The 18,072-nt window shown below is 41.5% G+C and overlaps 1 protein-coding gene across 1 annotated transcript in view; it reads right to left on the reverse strand.

The window, feature by feature from the left end:
* LOC115447080 (dynein heavy chain 3, axonemal) overlaps positions 1-18,072 on the reverse strand; it is a 36,513-nt gene that overhangs the window by 16,424 nt on the left and 2,017 nt on the right. Inside the window, exons 5-34 of the mRNA XM_030173996.2 lie at positions 14,331-14,593; positions 13,854-14,011; positions 13,473-13,665; positions 13,114-13,340; positions 12,655-12,832; positions 12,112-12,374; positions 11,321-11,522; positions 10,899-11,069; positions 10,484-10,631; positions 10,208-10,406; positions 9,871-10,039; positions 9,380-9,573; positions 8,989-9,117; positions 8,552-8,753; positions 7,954-8,106; positions 7,621-7,844; positions 6,583-6,751; positions 6,315-6,420; positions 5,739-5,908; positions 5,315-5,429; positions 4,831-5,045; positions 4,447-4,653; positions 4,175-4,246; positions 3,885-4,028; positions 3,443-3,628; positions 2,508-2,734; positions 2,229-2,409; positions 1,863-2,010; positions 1,578-1,666; positions 1,131-1,244 (exon numbers count right to left, since the gene is read on the reverse strand). Of these exons, the coding sequence (XP_030029856.2) occupies positions 1,131-1,244; positions 1,578-1,666; positions 1,863-2,010; positions 2,229-2,409; positions 2,508-2,734; positions 3,443-3,628; positions 3,885-4,028; positions 4,175-4,246; positions 4,447-4,653; positions 4,831-5,045; positions 5,315-5,429; positions 5,739-5,908; positions 6,315-6,420; positions 6,583-6,751; positions 7,621-7,844; positions 7,954-8,106; positions 8,552-8,753; positions 8,989-9,117; positions 9,380-9,573; positions 9,871-10,039; positions 10,208-10,406; positions 10,484-10,631; positions 10,899-11,069; positions 11,321-11,522; positions 12,112-12,374; positions 12,655-12,832; positions 13,114-13,340; positions 13,473-13,665; positions 13,854-14,011; positions 14,331-14,593 (5,216 nt within the window). The remainder of the gene's footprint in view (positions 1-1,130; positions 1,245-1,577; positions 1,667-1,862; positions 2,011-2,228; positions 2,410-2,507; positions 2,735-3,442; positions 3,629-3,884; positions 4,029-4,174; positions 4,247-4,446; positions 4,654-4,830; positions 5,046-5,314; positions 5,430-5,738; positions 5,909-6,314; positions 6,421-6,582; positions 6,752-7,620; positions 7,845-7,953; positions 8,107-8,551; positions 8,754-8,988; positions 9,118-9,379; positions 9,574-9,870; positions 10,040-10,207; positions 10,407-10,483; positions 10,632-10,898; positions 11,070-11,320; positions 11,523-12,111; positions 12,375-12,654; positions 12,833-13,113; positions 13,341-13,472; positions 13,666-13,853; positions 14,012-14,330; positions 14,594-18,072) is intronic.

Genomic DNA, 18,072 nt, shown 5'->3' on the forward strand with positions numbered 1-18,072 from the left:
GTTGATGCAAGACCGCAGAGTGACGTTACACGTATAAATACGTTAAAGAAACTCGCAATGTGAAATGAGCTTTGACCACATATATACGTCAAACTAGTCACTATACTTATATAATGGTAAGTTAATGACTATCGAGCATCGGAGCTCTCTCTGCGGACACAGGTACCTAACTCAAATATAAATAGTGTGGGACGATATAATATTTGTTTGTGATACCTCAGCCAGCCTAATACTTCCCTAGCAGTGACAAACACCCCCTACTCGCGACATTCATCGTGTTGCTCCGCGTTTCCATATTCGCCTTGCAATGGATGACAACATCGGTGAACTATTGAAATGCTTAAAAACACTGTTTTTGATCATTTCAATAGTTCGCCGATTATACTTATAGTATTATTATCAACTAAAGTATACTTTTGCATATCAACTTCTGATTAAATATGGTTTTTGTAAATAATTTCATATTTGGTCGGTTTTAATTTGGTGCCGGTTGCCTCGGTGACGTAGTTGTATTGCGTGCGCGGTACAACGCTCCTAGGTCCTGAATTCGAAGCGCGGGCCAGGCAGTGATATGTAGTTTTTCTACTCAGTAACGACCTGGAGTCTGAAATTCGTGTCCGAAATGTCAATAGGCTCTCCCCTAACACATAATGGGACGGCTACGGACGACACTTGGCTTAAAGTGCATGTTCTAGTTGCATCTTTGCCTACCCCTTCGTGGATAAAGGCGTGATGTTAATGTGTATGTTATTTTTTTTACATGTTAGTTCAATTATTTCCTATGCTGTATTTGGATATCAAATTGCAGCTACTTATTTAAAACATTATTTTTTTTTCTCATTCGTACATTAAAGTTCAGCGGTGTTGTCATGTAAAATTATTTACTTATTGTGTGCCAGTGACACGAACGTTTGATACGAACTGCGTTTAATCAAAAGCATTGCTGTTCCTTTGACTCGCATTAAAAAAAGTCCTAAAATGGAGCGCGGGACAGGAGGAGGGGCATGACGAAATATTGCACCAACATTAGCTCCCTGCCCACTTCCCTCGCTACTCGTCGAGTACCTGTGTGAATATTGTGTAAGGGCGCGCAATCCACTGGGTGGTCCCGTGTGGCCTTAGCCTGATACCTGGTTGTCAGCGAAGAGGAAGACGAGCGGTTTGCCGATGATGCCCGCCTTCATCAGCATCTTGCGCAGGTCGTCGCGCCACTCGTTCTGGCCGTATACGCGAGATATCTCGATCTACGGTATGTTACAATAATTTCACGAGTGTTCATAAATCATTTAATAATTAAAATACCGAAATATTATACTTTTAGCAAGTCGTCAAAAACGATTATCATATGCTTTTCATATTCATAAAGGGTATGTTAGTTGAATAGTTTGGTACCACGCATTCAGGCGTCGTGGTCGAATAAAAAAAAATAGTTTTACCATTTTTTATGGTCCAAACTGTAAACCCAGTTTAAAAATAACTGATTTCACCACGCCAGCTTACTGTCAGTAGTGTCTAGACTCTAGACTAATAGTAGGCGCTACGAGTTCTGATACCCAACAAGTTATTATTTCACTAACCTGTATAACATTCATTTCTAAAATACTAGCGGCAAGTTTCACAGCACTGCTCCGACCGCTGCCCCCCACGCCCACCAGCAAGAGGTTGCCTGTCACACAACGGGTATACACTCACACGTTCAAAGTTTATATTTCACAGTTTTAGAACTTTACTAACTATGATTATGTAGTATGTACTGAATGAACCATGTCGAACATGGTTATAAAGAGGTTTCACTTCCTCGTTCCTGATCACCACTTTTATTAGTAAATCGTTTGCTCGTTTGCATCACTAAAAATCTTTACCATTGTCTTGTAACAGTACTCTGGTGCAGCGCGAGATGTGCTCCAGCGCGTAGCGGAACATGACGAGCGCCATCGGCGACGATGACACCACGTTGTACTCCTCTAGATAGTACTCCATCTTCACCGCCATGTCATCGAGGTCCGTTACCTGAATGGTATGTACTTATTTTAATATTATTATTATATTGGTTTTCTATTGAATTGCTAAATGCTGTAAGTTCCAAGTGCGTCACAGGGCGGTACGGAATCCAATTTAAAGTGTTACAAGGGCTTGTTGAGGGATGTTAACCGTGGCGTTAATGGTAGAAAAACTTTCTTCCGTATTAAAATCCTTACTTCTTTAAAGAATCGTTAATAAAGATGAACCTGGTCGTAGATCTTGGGGTCCGCGTCGGGTTCCATGTAGTTACCGAAGAATATGGTGGCGGCGTGTTTGTTGGCGAGCTTCTCGCCATCGGGTACGTAGCCGAGCTCTTGCATCACTTGGTCCATGTGGACGCGGAAGTTTCCATACACAGCCTTGTACACCACGTCGAACAACTTCTGCCTGTAGTACACCGAGACGCAATGAATAATGAATACTTAACATCTATTATAAACACCATCGGTGGATCCCAGCACAAGCGCAGTGGTTACACGACGAACCTGTCGGCGTCGTCGACGAGGCGGTCGTAGAAGACGCGGTAGGTCTCGTGCACCCACAGCAGCACGAGCTTGTTGAGCTCCTTCATGTGCGTGGCGGGCACGAGCAGGATGCCCTTGATGACGCGCGCGAAGTCGCGCAGGTTGAACAGGTAGTGGCACTTGCTCGGCGTCGGCAGGAACTGCAGCGTCACCGACTTGTACACCTCCATCGTGGCGCTCACCACCGTCTGGATCACACCTTATACTTCGTCACCAAGAACGAGCACTTATATCGACTGTTAATTACCAGGAGTTTTTGTGGTAGCGCGTGTTTGGTCACCTAGTGTAGAGGTGATCGTTGACATCCGCATTGGCTCTTAGTTGGAAACAATTGCAAAGCTCTAATTCAGTTTTAAGATTTTGTTTTAAATAATTTTATTATTGCAGTTAGATTAATTCATCTTACTTTTCTATCAACTGTTTTCCATTCATCGATATATTATAGTAGCTTTTGTTCGCGGCTTCGCCCGCGTGAATTGGTTTTCGGGATAAGGTTTTGGTTTTATTGAGTTCAGACAATCAAACAGATGCGGTTGGTGACTTTGTTTTATAATATATTTCTTACAACTTTTTAAGAGAAACAAATTAGCTATATATGATTGTTGCATAACTTTACCCGTGTACGCAGGGCACGCAACGGAAACTCTCAAAACTAATAAATTGTCCCTGTTTTTACAATTGTTTTATACTGCTCCGCTCCTATTGGCCATAGCGTGATATTATATATAGCATATAGCCTCCCTCGATAAATGGGATATCTAAAACTAAAATATTTTTTTAATTCTTAAACTATTTTTTTTTATTTTTTTTATATTTTTTTAAATCGCGTTCAAATAAACAAATTCTGGACAACGGCCGGGCCCATTAGTTTTCAAATGAAAGCTGATAACATCTACCTTGCTAGTTCTACAGAGGGTATCGTTGAACCCCTTAGCGTAGTGCCAGTCCATGATGGTGCAGAAGATCTTGTTGAGGGTGTTGTCCTCAAAGGAGTCTAGCGTGATGAGCAGCATGTGCCTCGTCAGACGTGATGAGATCAGGTTCGACCCGCCGCCCGGCGGCAACATTGCCGACACAAATAACTACAACATATAAACAATTTTAAACTATCATTATAGGAATTTTATCCCCAACACCACATTGAGTTCATTAGTTTCCTTCGTAGCCAGGGCATCCCTATTCTCAGTCGATTGTAAAACTTACACGATTTTTGTGGTATTGTGGGTGTTTATAAGTGGTGATAATTAATACATTAGGTGATTCAAAGTCTTATTAAAAATTGACTTCTTAAATTGTGTAATCGTACAACATTTTGATGGAATAGTAATGTAGTCATACCACGTCGACGACCTCCTGGCGCACCATCTCCTTGAGGTCGTACCAGTGTCCGTGGTCGATCCACTGACGCAGCAGCTCGAGCGGCGGCTGCGCGCCCCACTGCTCCTTCTGCGGCATGCTCAGGTCGTCCACGAACAGCACGCACTGCACACAACACTCACTCACGATGCGAACGTACTAAACCAAGGTTATGTTAAAAGATGGGGCAATGGCAAACTCAGGTACTTTCGATGTGTTAGACTTGTACGAGCAATCCCATGACAAATCTGAAAGTTACGTGTACAACTAACTTTTTTACCCATAGAAGGTCCAAAAACGCCTTTACGCCGCCTGTCCACTTTTGACATTATGATATCTTGCGTCTGTTGACAAATATAACGGAATTAAAATAGATAATGTCAGGAAAATAAGGTACCTAACATAGGGGATTTTTAACAATTTTATTTTGGAGCAATAGTTAATAAAGCTACATTTTATTCTACAAATACCTACGTAAGAGGAAAGAATGCTAAGGTACATAAATTCTATATGACGGCAAAATTATAATATAAGTTAAGCTAACCTGATTAGCCGTTGTCCTGGCTGAGAAGTTGATAGTGTTGGTGATGTACTTCTCCTTGGGCAGACTCAGCAGGAAGTTGAGGACGAGAGAAGACTTTCCGGTCCCGGTCGGCCCGACCAGCAGAATGGGGATCTTCGACTTAACCATCTTCGCAACGAAGAAACGCAGGCACGCGTTCTCATTTGTTAAGATAATCAAATCATTCACCTGGAGGAAACACATGTATGTTTTTATATTCATTGTTATGTTAAATAAATATTGTCTGCGTTTCTTAGACGCGGTATTTTTTGGATAGTTTTATGAGATAAGGCTACGTTTGTAAATGTAATGAGTTTGTAAATGAACGAGGTGGCTCAAAATAGGATTCCTGCTGTTTAAACTTACTTTAGCATTGCTGGGCAGTGGCACCTCTTTTTCCAAATCGACCCACGATATCCAGGAGCCGTTGTTGCGTTTGTCGTATACGTAATCGAATACAGTGTCCTTATCCTGGAACAACTGGTTCTTGGACAGCTTGAACGACTTCGGCTTGGGATATGTTGCATTGTTTCCATCTAACAGCTTGCGAAAGAACGTGTCAAACAATTTGCGGCCCTCGCCTAATCAAACACATCAATGTTTTATAATAACCAAGTTAAAAATGAGTTTTAAGAAACATGCACGAAAAAGGTCTTTTTGGATGGCCTAAGGTTAATCACACGCAGCATCTTGTAGTCTGAGACAAAAGCATGATGGCATTCATGGTATGGATGGTAAATTCCTTCATCGTCTACAGATGGCAGTAAACAATGAAAGGATTTACCATCTTTAAGCCATAAAAAATTGCGTTGGAGAAAATGCGTTTATATGAAGCTGGTGGTGTCACTACCGTTGATGGTGGCGCAGAGGCCCCAGAGCAGCGCGAACACGAAGGTGCACTGGAGCCACACCGTGCTGAACTGCGTCTCGCCCTCCAGCAGGCACGTTAACAGTCGCGTGAATGACTGCACACAACAACAATGAAATTACTAAGTACGTAGTACCATCGTTGTGTTATTTTTAGTTACTAGACATTATGATTTCAACATCTAACGTGTTAAGGTTACACTTCTTTGTAATTCCAAGTTTGGCTGGTGTTGCTATCAGTGGCGAAGAGTGTAATTATTCAAAGGGAACTCGACACAACATATAGATAGTAATATGCATAAATGTGGTCTGCAACAGAAGATAAAAGTGTATCACGTGCTGCTGCCAACGCTTACTCATAAATTTTATTGATATAAGGTAAAACTAGCTCGATTAACAAATCTTACGTAGAACTGATGTATTTCTCCGACGTTGACGAAGTGCTGGCAGCGCGACTGCAGGAACTCGAAGATGGGCGGCACGAGCCAGTCGATGAGCTCCTGGATCAAGTCGAACTGCTCCGGGATCAGCCGCTTGCTCAGGTGCGTATTGTATGATGCGAGAAAAGCGCGCCAGCCTGGACATGGTTAAATTCTATTTCATATTGTCATTATTGCTTAAATTAGTTTGGGAATTTGACGTATTTTTGTTGAATTCGAGGTCATTTAATGTAAATATAATTATTATTGGCCGTAACACTTCCTGTAGCGTTAGTATTTTTAAACAGAAGTAGATTACTGAAATAAAATTACTTTATAGGCAATTTTGCGGCAAATTATAGAAGTTTGCAGGCTTCATGGCCATGGGAGGGACTTTTCGAAATGTTGAGAGTTAAAAATGTATCAATTTATTGCGAAAACATCTGTAAAGTAAACGGTTTTATTTTAATGTCAAGCGTTCGCAAAAACATAAGAAAAAAAATAGTTTATTGAACAAAAAGACCAGGATATTATAATATAATATGTATTTGAATTTCAGTGTACCGAGTTGTTCTGGTTCCATATAGATCATGCCGCAGCGAGACACGGTGGCGGGCGACGCGAACTCAAGGTCTGCCGGCTCGAAGATCAAGTTCATTTTGTTGGTCATCTGAAAACATCGTAGTTCTTTTTTTCCTGATGACGCAAAGCTACGACACTATACTTCATGGTAAGCATTGCTCAGTAGGTAGTAAGGTACAAATAGGAATAATGGTCATAGGATCACGATTGACATATGTAATATTATGAGAGTAATTGTAATGCGAATGACCTGAATAATCTCGCCGCTCATGAGGCAGAGCTTCTTGTTGTCGTCGAGCACGGTGTTCATGTTCTCGATCCAGACGGCGTCCACGGGCCCGTCGAACAGGATCCACTTGCGGTCGCGCGTCAGCGACATCGCGTACTCCCGGAACGCTATCGCCAGCACGCCGTCGGACCTGCCGCATCAACTACTGCAATACTTCGTCTTAGTTGTGAGTAGACTTGTGATAGATGGGTGTGTACTGTGTACTGCATAATGTATATTCCTGGCTCAATTGCATTAATTTGTTGATTTTAATTGCGTTGCGCTTATTTGAATCCGTAGCAATTTTGCTTTTTGTATTGCTCCATTCTCATTTTGCTGCGGTGAGTTAATTTAAAATTTGATCAAATTTGGGTTTCATTTAGGCATTAATTATGTTATGCAGCTGGGCTTCAGATGGATGAGAGCCGCCTAACGAAATAAGTGAACATTCAACTGAATATGGGATAGGCATGTAACTATTCTCGTGCGAGAGCTCTATGATCTTGATCGGTGATCAGAATTTGTTAGTCTGCAAATTTACCGAATAATTTTCATACCATTATAATATGGATATAATCCGTGGACAACACTGTGATTTGCGTATTTATCTTTTTATAAACAACTTATACTCAATTGTCTAAAATTCTCAAAGTTTTTTTTTTTAATGATACGGGTACGATATAGTCCGCCCACTGCACCTGATGTTAAGTGGAATGGGCCCAATACAATGTCGACTAACGAGAGATAATTGGCCCTTGGCAGTCGACACAATTATGCCGGCGTGTTGGAACCGGATATAGACAGGTTGATCCCGCAACGCGACACACTTACTTAATTTGGCCCTAAAATAAAATAAATAAATAAATATTAAAATAATTCACTGACCATAGCTGATCACGGCCACCGTCGCACACCCCCTATAGGTACTATAGCGTGGGTATAGGAAAAGGAGTTAATACTTAAGTAACTCCTGACAAACCGTGGCCCTATCACTGACAAAATTCCACTGCACACGCTCACCACTCGTGCGAGGCGGGGTCGAAGCAGCCGTAGAGCTGGCCCATGGTGATGGCCTTGGGGTTGATGATGCGGTAGATGGCGCCGAACTCCTTGTGCCGCGGCGGCGGCTTCATCAGCTGCAGCGCGCGCAGCGACTCCGCCAGGCACTGGTACGCCTGCGTCTTGCCGCCCATGGGCGGGCCCACCACCATGAACCCGTGCCGCACCAGCATCATCTCGTAGATCTGTATTCAGAGCGTTTATTAACGATGACAGTAAACTTACTACTATTAGTAGAACCGTGATAAATATCTTATTGATTTATTTAAACTCACGTGACGTTCCGTGGGTTACCTGTATAATCTTCTCTAGGTACCAGTCGGTGGCCTGTAGGTTGCGCTTTTCCAGGTCTTTGTTGATACACTTGAGCAACTCGGCACGGTCCGGCTGCGGTATGTCCACTCCCGGGAACAGATCCGAGTATATGCCGGCGAACAGAGGAACATCCTGGTACGAATGAAACATACTGCATAATGTAGATTTAATAATATGATAAACAATCATCTCGGTAAACCCAAAGGGCAGCTAATTACATATATTAATAACTTATATTATCTAAGAGAACAGTTCATGGAATTGATTGTGATACTTATTAATTTAAAAAGCTTTATACTTTAATATACTGCCTCGGTGGCGTAGTTGTATTACGGTACAATTTCAATGCTGAGGTCTCGGGTTCGATCCCTGCGCCATGCAAAGGAATATTAAGTTTTTCGACTCGGCACACAGCCCGGAATAGAATTGTGCTCGAAGTGGCGAAAACCTCGTCCTCTTTCAGATAATGGGACGGAATACGCGCGGCGAAAAGTGAGTATACTATTCGCGTCTCTGCCTATTCCTTGGGACACACTGGCGTGGGTGTGTGTTTGTATGTACATGAGCTTTTTGTCACCTGCGAGAGGAACTTGGGCATGTTGACGTCGATGATGGCGCGCAGCACGAGCTGCGCCTCGTCCTTCTCGGGGTAGTTCTTCTTCAGCGCGCCCGACGCGAGCAGCACCGACTTCACGGCGCGCATGCCGTAGTCGTAGTGGTTCTGCGACGACAGCTGCTCCGAGCACAGCTTGTACGCCTGCACGATCTTACGCGCCAGCCTACACCGCACACCTCGCTTTATGTATCTAATACGTATGATGAGTGATTGTCTTCAATCGATATTGCTGTTTAGAAGTTTTGTTCCCTGCTCCCTCTTTTAATTTAAGTCTCGCTGTGTTATTACATTTTCGTGATATCGGAAAATGTGCATCATTAGAATGGAGAAGTTAAATCGCAGGGATCATACTAAGGTTCTCACTAGTTCATAGCTAGTAATTGCTGAAAGATACTCACGGTCCAGCGCAAACGAATCCGTTTGAGTAGAGTGTAATCTCGCCGATCATGGCGTAGTCGGGCACCATCATGGCCACCGTCCTGAACAGCACCTTCAGGTTGTCGGGCAGCTCCGTGCGGCCCGCGTACCTGCAAAGTGTGCGCGTTACGTATACGTACTTACATCACGGAAAATGCACAAAAAAAATACATACACATTTACTCTCCACGCGACCAAAGCAACTGTTTATTGTATCTGTGTGACAGTTGCAATATTGTTTTGTGTATGGTTGGATGTGCTGATCTAGTTCGTTATACTATTATGCCCGATTGAAATTGGTTGTAAACCTACTAGTCAATCAGATAAGTCAAAATGAAAGTTACGCCTAGAAAGTTTAATATTTGTAGTAACCCAGGATTCATGGTGATGAAAACGGAGCAGGTCGGGTTAAGGCTGATCTCAGTGCCCTCGAACACGAAACGCTTCTCACGACGTAGGATTGCGAGCTGGATGGAGAGGATCTGTTGCGCCACCACCGACAGCACTTCCAACTCGATGCGGTTGAACTCGTCGAAGCACGCCCACGCGCCCGACTGCGCCAAGCCCTGGGTAGAACAACAAGTAAACATGAAAGCAGGTTACTTCAACTTGCGTTCGCGGTACGACCACCGCTCTAAGGATCCCGGGTTGAAATCCCGGGTTGGGGAAAGTGATATTGGGTTTTTTGCTCAGCATCAATAGTTTCGCCTCCTATCATGTCATGGGATGGAATATACCTACATGAAAAAGTAGGTGCTCTGGTTGCAGCTAGTTAGTTTTTGTTTGAAATGAAATGATAAAGTGATAAAGTTTAAAGCGACATTTCTGCTTCTGCCAATAAAATGATGAAAAATGACGGAGACCTTAAAGAATTTGCCTAAAGCTTTATAGTCAAGACCGTCGGAGCAGTTGAAGACGACGCACTTCTTGGCGACAGCCTTGGCGAGGTCCTTGGTGGTCTCGGTCTTGCCCGTGCCGGCGGGGCCCTCGGGCGCGCCGCCCAGGTTCAGCTTCAGCGCACTCATCAGCGTTCTGACGAATATGTTCATCATATTATATTACTAATACCAAAAGGAGACGAATCATCTACCAGATGGGGGATACGTCATTCTATAAATGTTATAGTTACTACATTAGAATAGCATAATATCACAAATAATAATTAATATAATAATTAAATATAATAAGGTATGTAATCACCTGAAGCATCTGTCGGTGAGCGGGGTGGCGACGAGTCGGCCGATGTTGCCCAGGTATTCGAACCCGTAATCCACGTCGGTGGTGATCATGGAGCACACCATGCGGTCCCCGCGGAAGTAGTACCGCAGCTGCGAGATCCAGTTGAAGTCCGTTATATCCATCACGTTTTGACTCACCATCTCCTCGAGGATCGAACGACCTGGTGACGATTGCGCTGCGGTTCAAGTCGTTATTTATTTATAGCAATTCAAGCAATGTGCGGTTGAGGGTGGGTACCGTGCACGTCCAGCACGATGAGCGCCTCGACGGTGACGCGGTGTCCGGGCTCGAGCTCGCCCTGCACGAGGTACACGAGGCCGGTGATCTGCGCCGTGCTGCGCTCCACCAGCGCCGGCAGACTGTTCGTCTTGATCGCCTCGATCGCCTGTCGATCACAACCGAACGCACTACTACACAAACATAAACACTACACGGGCCACCTTTTACCTTTAAACCTGTTTGCGACAGCGGACGCAACGATACAATATACTGACGTGGCTGTAACAGCCTTTTGTATAACTGTAAATACTTATATGTTTGGTCCTAACAGTTAAATGTCTTATTTATTCCGTTATCATAATAGTATGTGCAACTTTAATGCTTATTATGGGCTAGGTGTATTAATTATAGCATGCATAGATGTTGTACGTACCTCGGTAGTGTAATGCACACATGAGCCGGCCTGTACGATCTGTCCGGGCCACGCCAGCACCCACTCCTCGCGCACGGCGGTGGTGTAGGCGGTGATGGACTCGGCCGCCACGTCGCGCAGGCTCACCATCATCTGGTGCTCCAGCTGCTGCAGCCACCGTTCCACCATACCCTGCATACAAACACTTCACTCATCATCGACGCCTGTGGACACCTGATATTAATATATCGCTAGTTGTCGTACCGATCATTAAGGAAAATAAAGGAGGAGAAATATGGTAGAGCCTCTCATTTACTTATTAACAGAAAATCTATGAATTAAACTTTTTACGAGCCACTTTAGTTTTATAAGGCGTTCAAATTACTTCGTTAAAAATGAGCTTCAATGTTAAATAAAATTAATCACTACTTTTTCATCCTTACCTTAGCATCAGCGGGCTGTATACTCGAAGATAGCTTGACAATTTCCCCTTCAGCAGACGCCATGCCGATGATCTCTTTGGCAGCGTTGAAATCCAGCGTGTAGATGCCTTCAAAGCATTTCTTGAGGTGCGGTTGCACTCGCATCGGATCCTTAGTCTCAGATAAGATCTCCAACAATTCATCATTGGAGAGGAAGAAGAACCTGGAAACATGAGGTAAGGAATTCAAATTGAGTGGATTTTATTCATATTTACGTAGCATAAAAAGAAGCCCCGAGTCGCGTCGGTTTCTAAACGCGACAAACACAAAAACTACCAAACAGATACGGGAAACCGAGAGCAACAGCTTGTACCATAATATAATATTATGATTAATATATGTTGTACCTTTAGGTAAAGGATTTTTTTTGAGTGTTTGAATCAAAACATGTAATGATAGTTATACTGGTAGAACCTATTTATCCAGTCATTGAACTTATAAGTCACTTATCCATACACAATGTTGTAAATGTAAATCGCCACGCCTAATAATATTTTGCAAACCTCGTGGCTAAATAATCGACCTTCAATAATAATTATAATTATTGTTCTTATTATTTGCTTCTACGCGGCACGCGCACATCATTAACGCTTTTGATACTTTCCAATATCTATACCGATCGGGTATTGATATATATATACATGTCAATAATAAAAAATATTGTAACTATCAGACATTAATAAGTATATTTGTATGTCAGAGGATAAGGCAGAATACAAAAATAATAAATTATCAATAACACCATAACGCACCTGGGGAAGAACAGTCTCTTTTTCTCCAAATAGTCGTTCAGTCCTCTCTGTATATCATCCAGCAATGCGTTGTTCAGGCGCAGCTTCTTCAAGAGGCCCGGGTAGTCGGTAGCTGGGAGGACCATGGGCTCCTTTTGCGTGGCGGTCATAATGGTCTTCCATTCCTTGTCCACATCTTTGAAGTTTCTCGCCTCAGTAGGCATTTGTCGCATGATGTCCTCAGAAGAAAAGATCGGTTCCAGATACATCCAAGTCGCTTGGCACTATGAATCATCAAATATGACTCAGTTAACTGCTGTATATAAGGGAAAGAGTCCCAATAAGGAACATTATTTTCTAAATTCACCTGTTGCTTTGCATAATTTATTGTTTGCGTTAGTAATGCTATTATAACATAAGATAACGCGAAGGATTAAATTGTTTAAAAGATATAACCTTGTTACGCAAACGAAGTATATCTTCTCATGTGCGTACATAACACACGCGTTTTGTTTTTAGACATTTGTACGCAGATATTTTATAAACTAGGTAGTGCAAACGAACCTGCAACCACTGGTCCAAGATGTCCTGCATACTGATAAGCTTTTCCTCCCAGGCGACCATGTCTGCCTCAAACGCTTTCACGTACGGCGAGCCGCGCATCGTCTGCGACTTCAGGATATGGTCGTCCAGCTGCTGCTGGATATCATCCAGCCCAGTTAGGATACCGACGCCGGTGTCTCTGTTAAAAACATATTATTTTTGTATTTACATAATATACATAAGTATTAATGCATTAAATAAAATGCAGTGCTAAACAAACTAAACATACCTACGATTTACTAAGCATTTAAAAACATTACTTATTGACATATTTTTGTAATTATTATTCGCGATATAATAGATGCAGATTGAAAATTACAGCAAAAGCGTTAATTATTATAAATGAATCCAATCATCATCACAGCGCGATTTCAAATAATGTTAAGCAATGAAATTATTATATTGACATGAATGAATGACCTGTAAGGCATGACCTCGAACTTGATGCCTCTCCACTCGTCCTTCATCTTGAGCAGCGCCTTCTCGAGCGCGTACTCCTTGGAGGCGTACTGCTCGATCTCCTCGAGCTGCGCGCCGAACACGTGCACGCCCTGCTCCACCATGTCGGCCAGCGAGCACTCCGGCCCGTGCGCCACCTCCGCGCCCACCAGCTCGCTGATGCGCGCCCAGTGCCGCTCGCGCATGCCCTGATACCCCCACATTACTTTCTCTATCACTGTTCCAATAGCTACTTTTAAGAATCATATTATTATAATTATTTAGATGGATATCCTTAAAAATTATATTAAAAGTATTATTGCGGCCGTAATTGTCGGTACCTTATTGCATATAGCGCAGAGCACGGGTAGCAACACCTTGAACTTTTCCACCTTGTTGCGCACCATGTCAGCGATGCGCTTGGCGCCGGGATACTCGAACAGCTGCTTGCCGAGTTTATACAGCAGCTTCCACCACGCCTCCACGTCCTCTGAGATCTGCTCCGCGTTCAGCCCCAGGAATGGACCGTGGTACCTTTTACCATCACGTCTTTCAAATCGAGATGTTCAAAACACTATAAATCTAGTGTCAGTTATAAAACAGGGGAAATTTAGCTTCATTAAACAATTGATGAGCACACAAAATCTGAGTGAAGAGTATATGAGTTTATGAAACTACATACATTTACGTACAAAATATGGTTGACATTATTGCTGCCTTACCATTTCTCATAGCCTTCGTAGAAGTCGTAGGCAGTGTGCCAGAGTTTGTGGAAGGGGTCGATGCCCGTCAGCATAGTCTGCAGACTGAAATACACCGACTGTTCTTGGTCGAGCAGCACCTCTTCATTTATTATATTTTCGGCCTCACGCTTGTCTTCCTGAACGAAAATAACGATACACGTGGTAAAATTTAAATTGTAGAGCATAATGATTTTTTATGTTTACGCGAATGTTAGAAATCGAAATAAAATTTGTTACCGGATTATTTCGGGGATTGTTTTATTTTAATTTTCTTCCATCGTTTAAAAGACTTTACAGCATCATGGTCACGGGACGGTAGTCCTAAAAGTTAAAGTTACAATATCTACCTGCATTTGACTATTATAATTTTTCTATTTTTTATTTAACATGTTGTAATTCTTTTTGTAAATAGTATGTCTGCGCTTATTTAATAACTTCATTATGAATGTCACGTACCATTAAATTATTGAATATATCATCCACTTTGGCCACCACCTCTTTAAGGAGGTCGAGGTTGAGCAGTGGCGGGTCGAACCGCCTGAACACCTCCAACTCTTTCTCGTGTTTCTTCAGTTTCTCCTCGAATATCGTCTTCCGACTTCTCAATTTGTCTTCCGCCATGGTTTTCTTGGTGGTCAAAGTCTTGAGAGTGAGGTCGATTGTGTCCTCCATATCCAGCGGCCAAAGGAACACCCGTGTGTTGAGATTTATATCTTCGACTAGAATGATAAGGAACATTAACAGAAAAACAAATTATTAGTACAAGGTGTTCTGTAAATCTATTTTACATTTGTTTTGGATTGTGCGAAAGTATTTCCGTAACTCTCGCCAGCCGCGCCTTGGAAATTTGGCCGATATGGATCATTTTACGTGAGCGAAACGTGCGTGCTGAATGCTCGTGATCGTCAAATCGTGCTGAGCAGGCGTATGGCGCGGCGACAATGTTGGCAATTTTATAAATTAAGTACGTTACATAAATGAAGCACCGAATATTTATTTCATGAAAACATGGGCAGAATAATTTAAAGAGGTAACATCAACAATAAACAAACCTCAGACGGGACAAAGAAAAAAAATAACCGAAGGAAGTGTGGAGAGCGTACGACAGTCGGTAAGACCGAATTTCACTGTCTGTCATCGCTAAAGGGTAATTTTCTTTAATATCCCTAAAAATTCCTTACATCGCATATTGCGTAAAGATTTATGTCTTCACCCTATAATATACAGGGTCATTTTGTAACCCTAGACTGAAATTTAACTGCGAGAAAGTCATCTTGAAAGAAGCAGTTTACTATAAGTTACTCTAACCTAAGGTCAAAAACAAAAAAGTAACATTTTCAAACAAAATAAATATTCAAATAGTCATTTTATTTTTACACACCTTTTGCCACTACTACTATACTAGAATTCGTCGGAGCGACAACATCGCACACAGTCATTGATAATATTATGCTCACGCACACGAACAAGTGATGCACACTCGGAGCGCAAGGGTAGTTCGTCGCACCGCGCGCCGCGCCGCAACCGAACAGCTGATGTCGGCGCTTTAACTACCTAGGCTTTTGTGTCGTGCCACATCACTCAATCAACAATTAGACCAGCAGCGACGACGCTACGCCGACGTTACAAAAAGACACATACCTAAACATCATTATCATCATCAGCCACATAAAGTCCACTGTTGAACATAGGCCTCCCCTAAAGATTTCCAGACGGACCTGTCGAAAGCTGCCTGCATCCAATGTGTTCCCGCGACGTTTATCAAGTCGTCTGTCCACCTTGCAGATGGACATCCAACGCCAACATAAACATCACGCACTAATCATCACATTTCATTGGAACAATATTTTCTATGCTCAAACTATCATCATAAGCAAACGACACTAATCAAACAACCACAACTGCATAAGTTAGGTACACATAACACGTGATTTCCGTAATTTTAAAGTGGTTTCATTCTTTTAAATCAAAACACACACATTCTAATGTAGGTAGTTCATCCATTTGAGTAGATAAGTAGGTATAATAAATACGTCCAATGGTTAGATTTATAACACTCATAACAATAAAATATCATTCTGCAAGTCTGGCAATTCACACGAACAATTAATAACGAAGTTACAATCTTGATAATAATTAGGTAATGTGATAATTTGAGGTAAAAATGTCGAGCGACGGGATGCGTCACGGCGCGGCGCGGCGTCTAATAGGTATCTTAACATGTTTTCAAAATAGTAAATGCGTTTACCAATACCTAATGATGATTTGTAGATTGCTTGTTCCTTTAAAAGTTGTTTCATACTTCAAAGTATTTTTAATACAGTTATTTTGTGACTACCTCGGTGCCGCAGTTGTATTATAGTACGGATGCTTTACTAAGGTCACGGGATCGAATCCCGGGTCGGATAAAATGGTATAGGATTTTTCCATTCAGTACCTATCGCAAATTCATAAATCCACATTAAAATCGTAATGACAGCCTCCGATAGAAACATAATCAATAGATTGTGATTAGTTCGTTTCGGGTACACGTCAACGATGCAACTTCGCGATCGTAAAATATTCAAAATGACAAAAAATATTTCTAAAAATAGACTCTATTTTATACGTGTTAAGGTCGCATTTAGGGGACCACTTTAAATTTCTTTGTGCCTGACCGACCAAAACGCAACACACCATCAACACACCAGTTTAGCGAATTCCACAAAGTAGCGGCAAGGGTCTGGAGTAGTGTTGCCTGATGTCCCGATTTTCAGAGTTCTGGGGACGTGACCCATTTTGCACCAATAAAATTATTAAAACCATTAAGTATTATGAAAAAATAAACTACGCATTCATCACTGTGTTGAGTGCGACAATGCAATCAAAATAGCACGTATCATCTCACTAGCGCTGAAGGTACAGTTTTGTTTTATTCTTTTGCTTAGAGATGCGACTACCCGGCGATCTGTGCTTTGATGTTAAAACCGAAATCCAAATTAAAATGCAACTTTAGCATGATTTGCAGTGATATTTTTTTGTAAAACGCAATACATAAAACTTAAATTTAAAAAAAAATACTTGCTTTTTTTATGTCCCGATCTACAACACTAAATCTCGATTTGTTTTACCTTCTTGATTTTAAACAAATTGACCCTGGCAACACTAGTCTGGAGGTACACGATATTTGACGAGCCAGAGTTTTACAACTAACACGTGGCCTCGTAGTGTTACCAAACTTTTTTTTATTATTACCTTATTGTGCAATATCTTGTTTATTTTATATGCCCTGTATGCCCTGTATGCCTATTGAAAATGAATGACTGAATCCAAAATCTCTATTATACTTTATTACTTAAAATAATGTTTCAAAAATACTGAAATATTGCTGTGTATTATTTTAATTAGGCAGACTTTTCATTAATCATTGCATCATAAATCATTACTTATTTTATTTTTTAATACAATTGTGTGTTAAATCTGTTAGAACATCACGTAATAAAAAAAATCTAATATCAGAATTTTTAAAATGCTGTGTCGTTTTAGCAAGCTTTTTGGTAAAAAAGTTTATACTGACAACACTGCGAGTTTAGGCGAGAAAGAGTACGACTATTGTATTGAATTAACGCGCGCTCTTCGGACTCGGTCAAAGACTCGGACGCATTGCCATAGTGTACCTATCTAGCAAAGAAATGGTACAGAAAGCATAATATGACGTTCGGTAATGTCTACGTAGTCTTCTTTTAGATATTATGACAAACCGAAATATTAATGTTGGAATTAAAATAAATGTCGGAATATCATGTAGAATATAAAAAAATACGATACCAATAGATTAAAATCTTGTAACTTTAGTAATTATGTAGGTAATTTTTGGTAAGAAAACTATTTTATTAACGAAAATAACGTTTATAATTGACGAAATATTTTTTGTAGTAATTAATTATTGACTCAATGAACTGCTGCAACCAAGTTAGTGAACGTATTGGGAGTTCATTTGTGAGCTGACCTTCTGAACCCTATAGGTTCGGTAATAATATCATCAGCTGTGACTTAGTTCATTCACTTCAGTTAAGCGCGCTAAGAGACAGCGTGATCAAAAAACCATAAATCTAAAATCAGGATTATTGACGTAAATATTCGTTACTTATGAATAATTTTTTGCAGGGTCCCATTTGACATCCACGGGTTTTTTTTTGTGGAGCTACCTTAAATCAAA

This window comes from Manduca sexta, chromosome 12, assembly GCF_014839805.1.
Source record: "Manduca sexta isolate Smith_Timp_Sample1 chromosome 12, JHU_Msex_v1.0, whole genome shotgun sequence".
Taxonomy (NCBI): Eukaryota; Metazoa; Arthropoda; class Insecta; order Lepidoptera; family Sphingidae; genus Manduca; species Manduca sexta.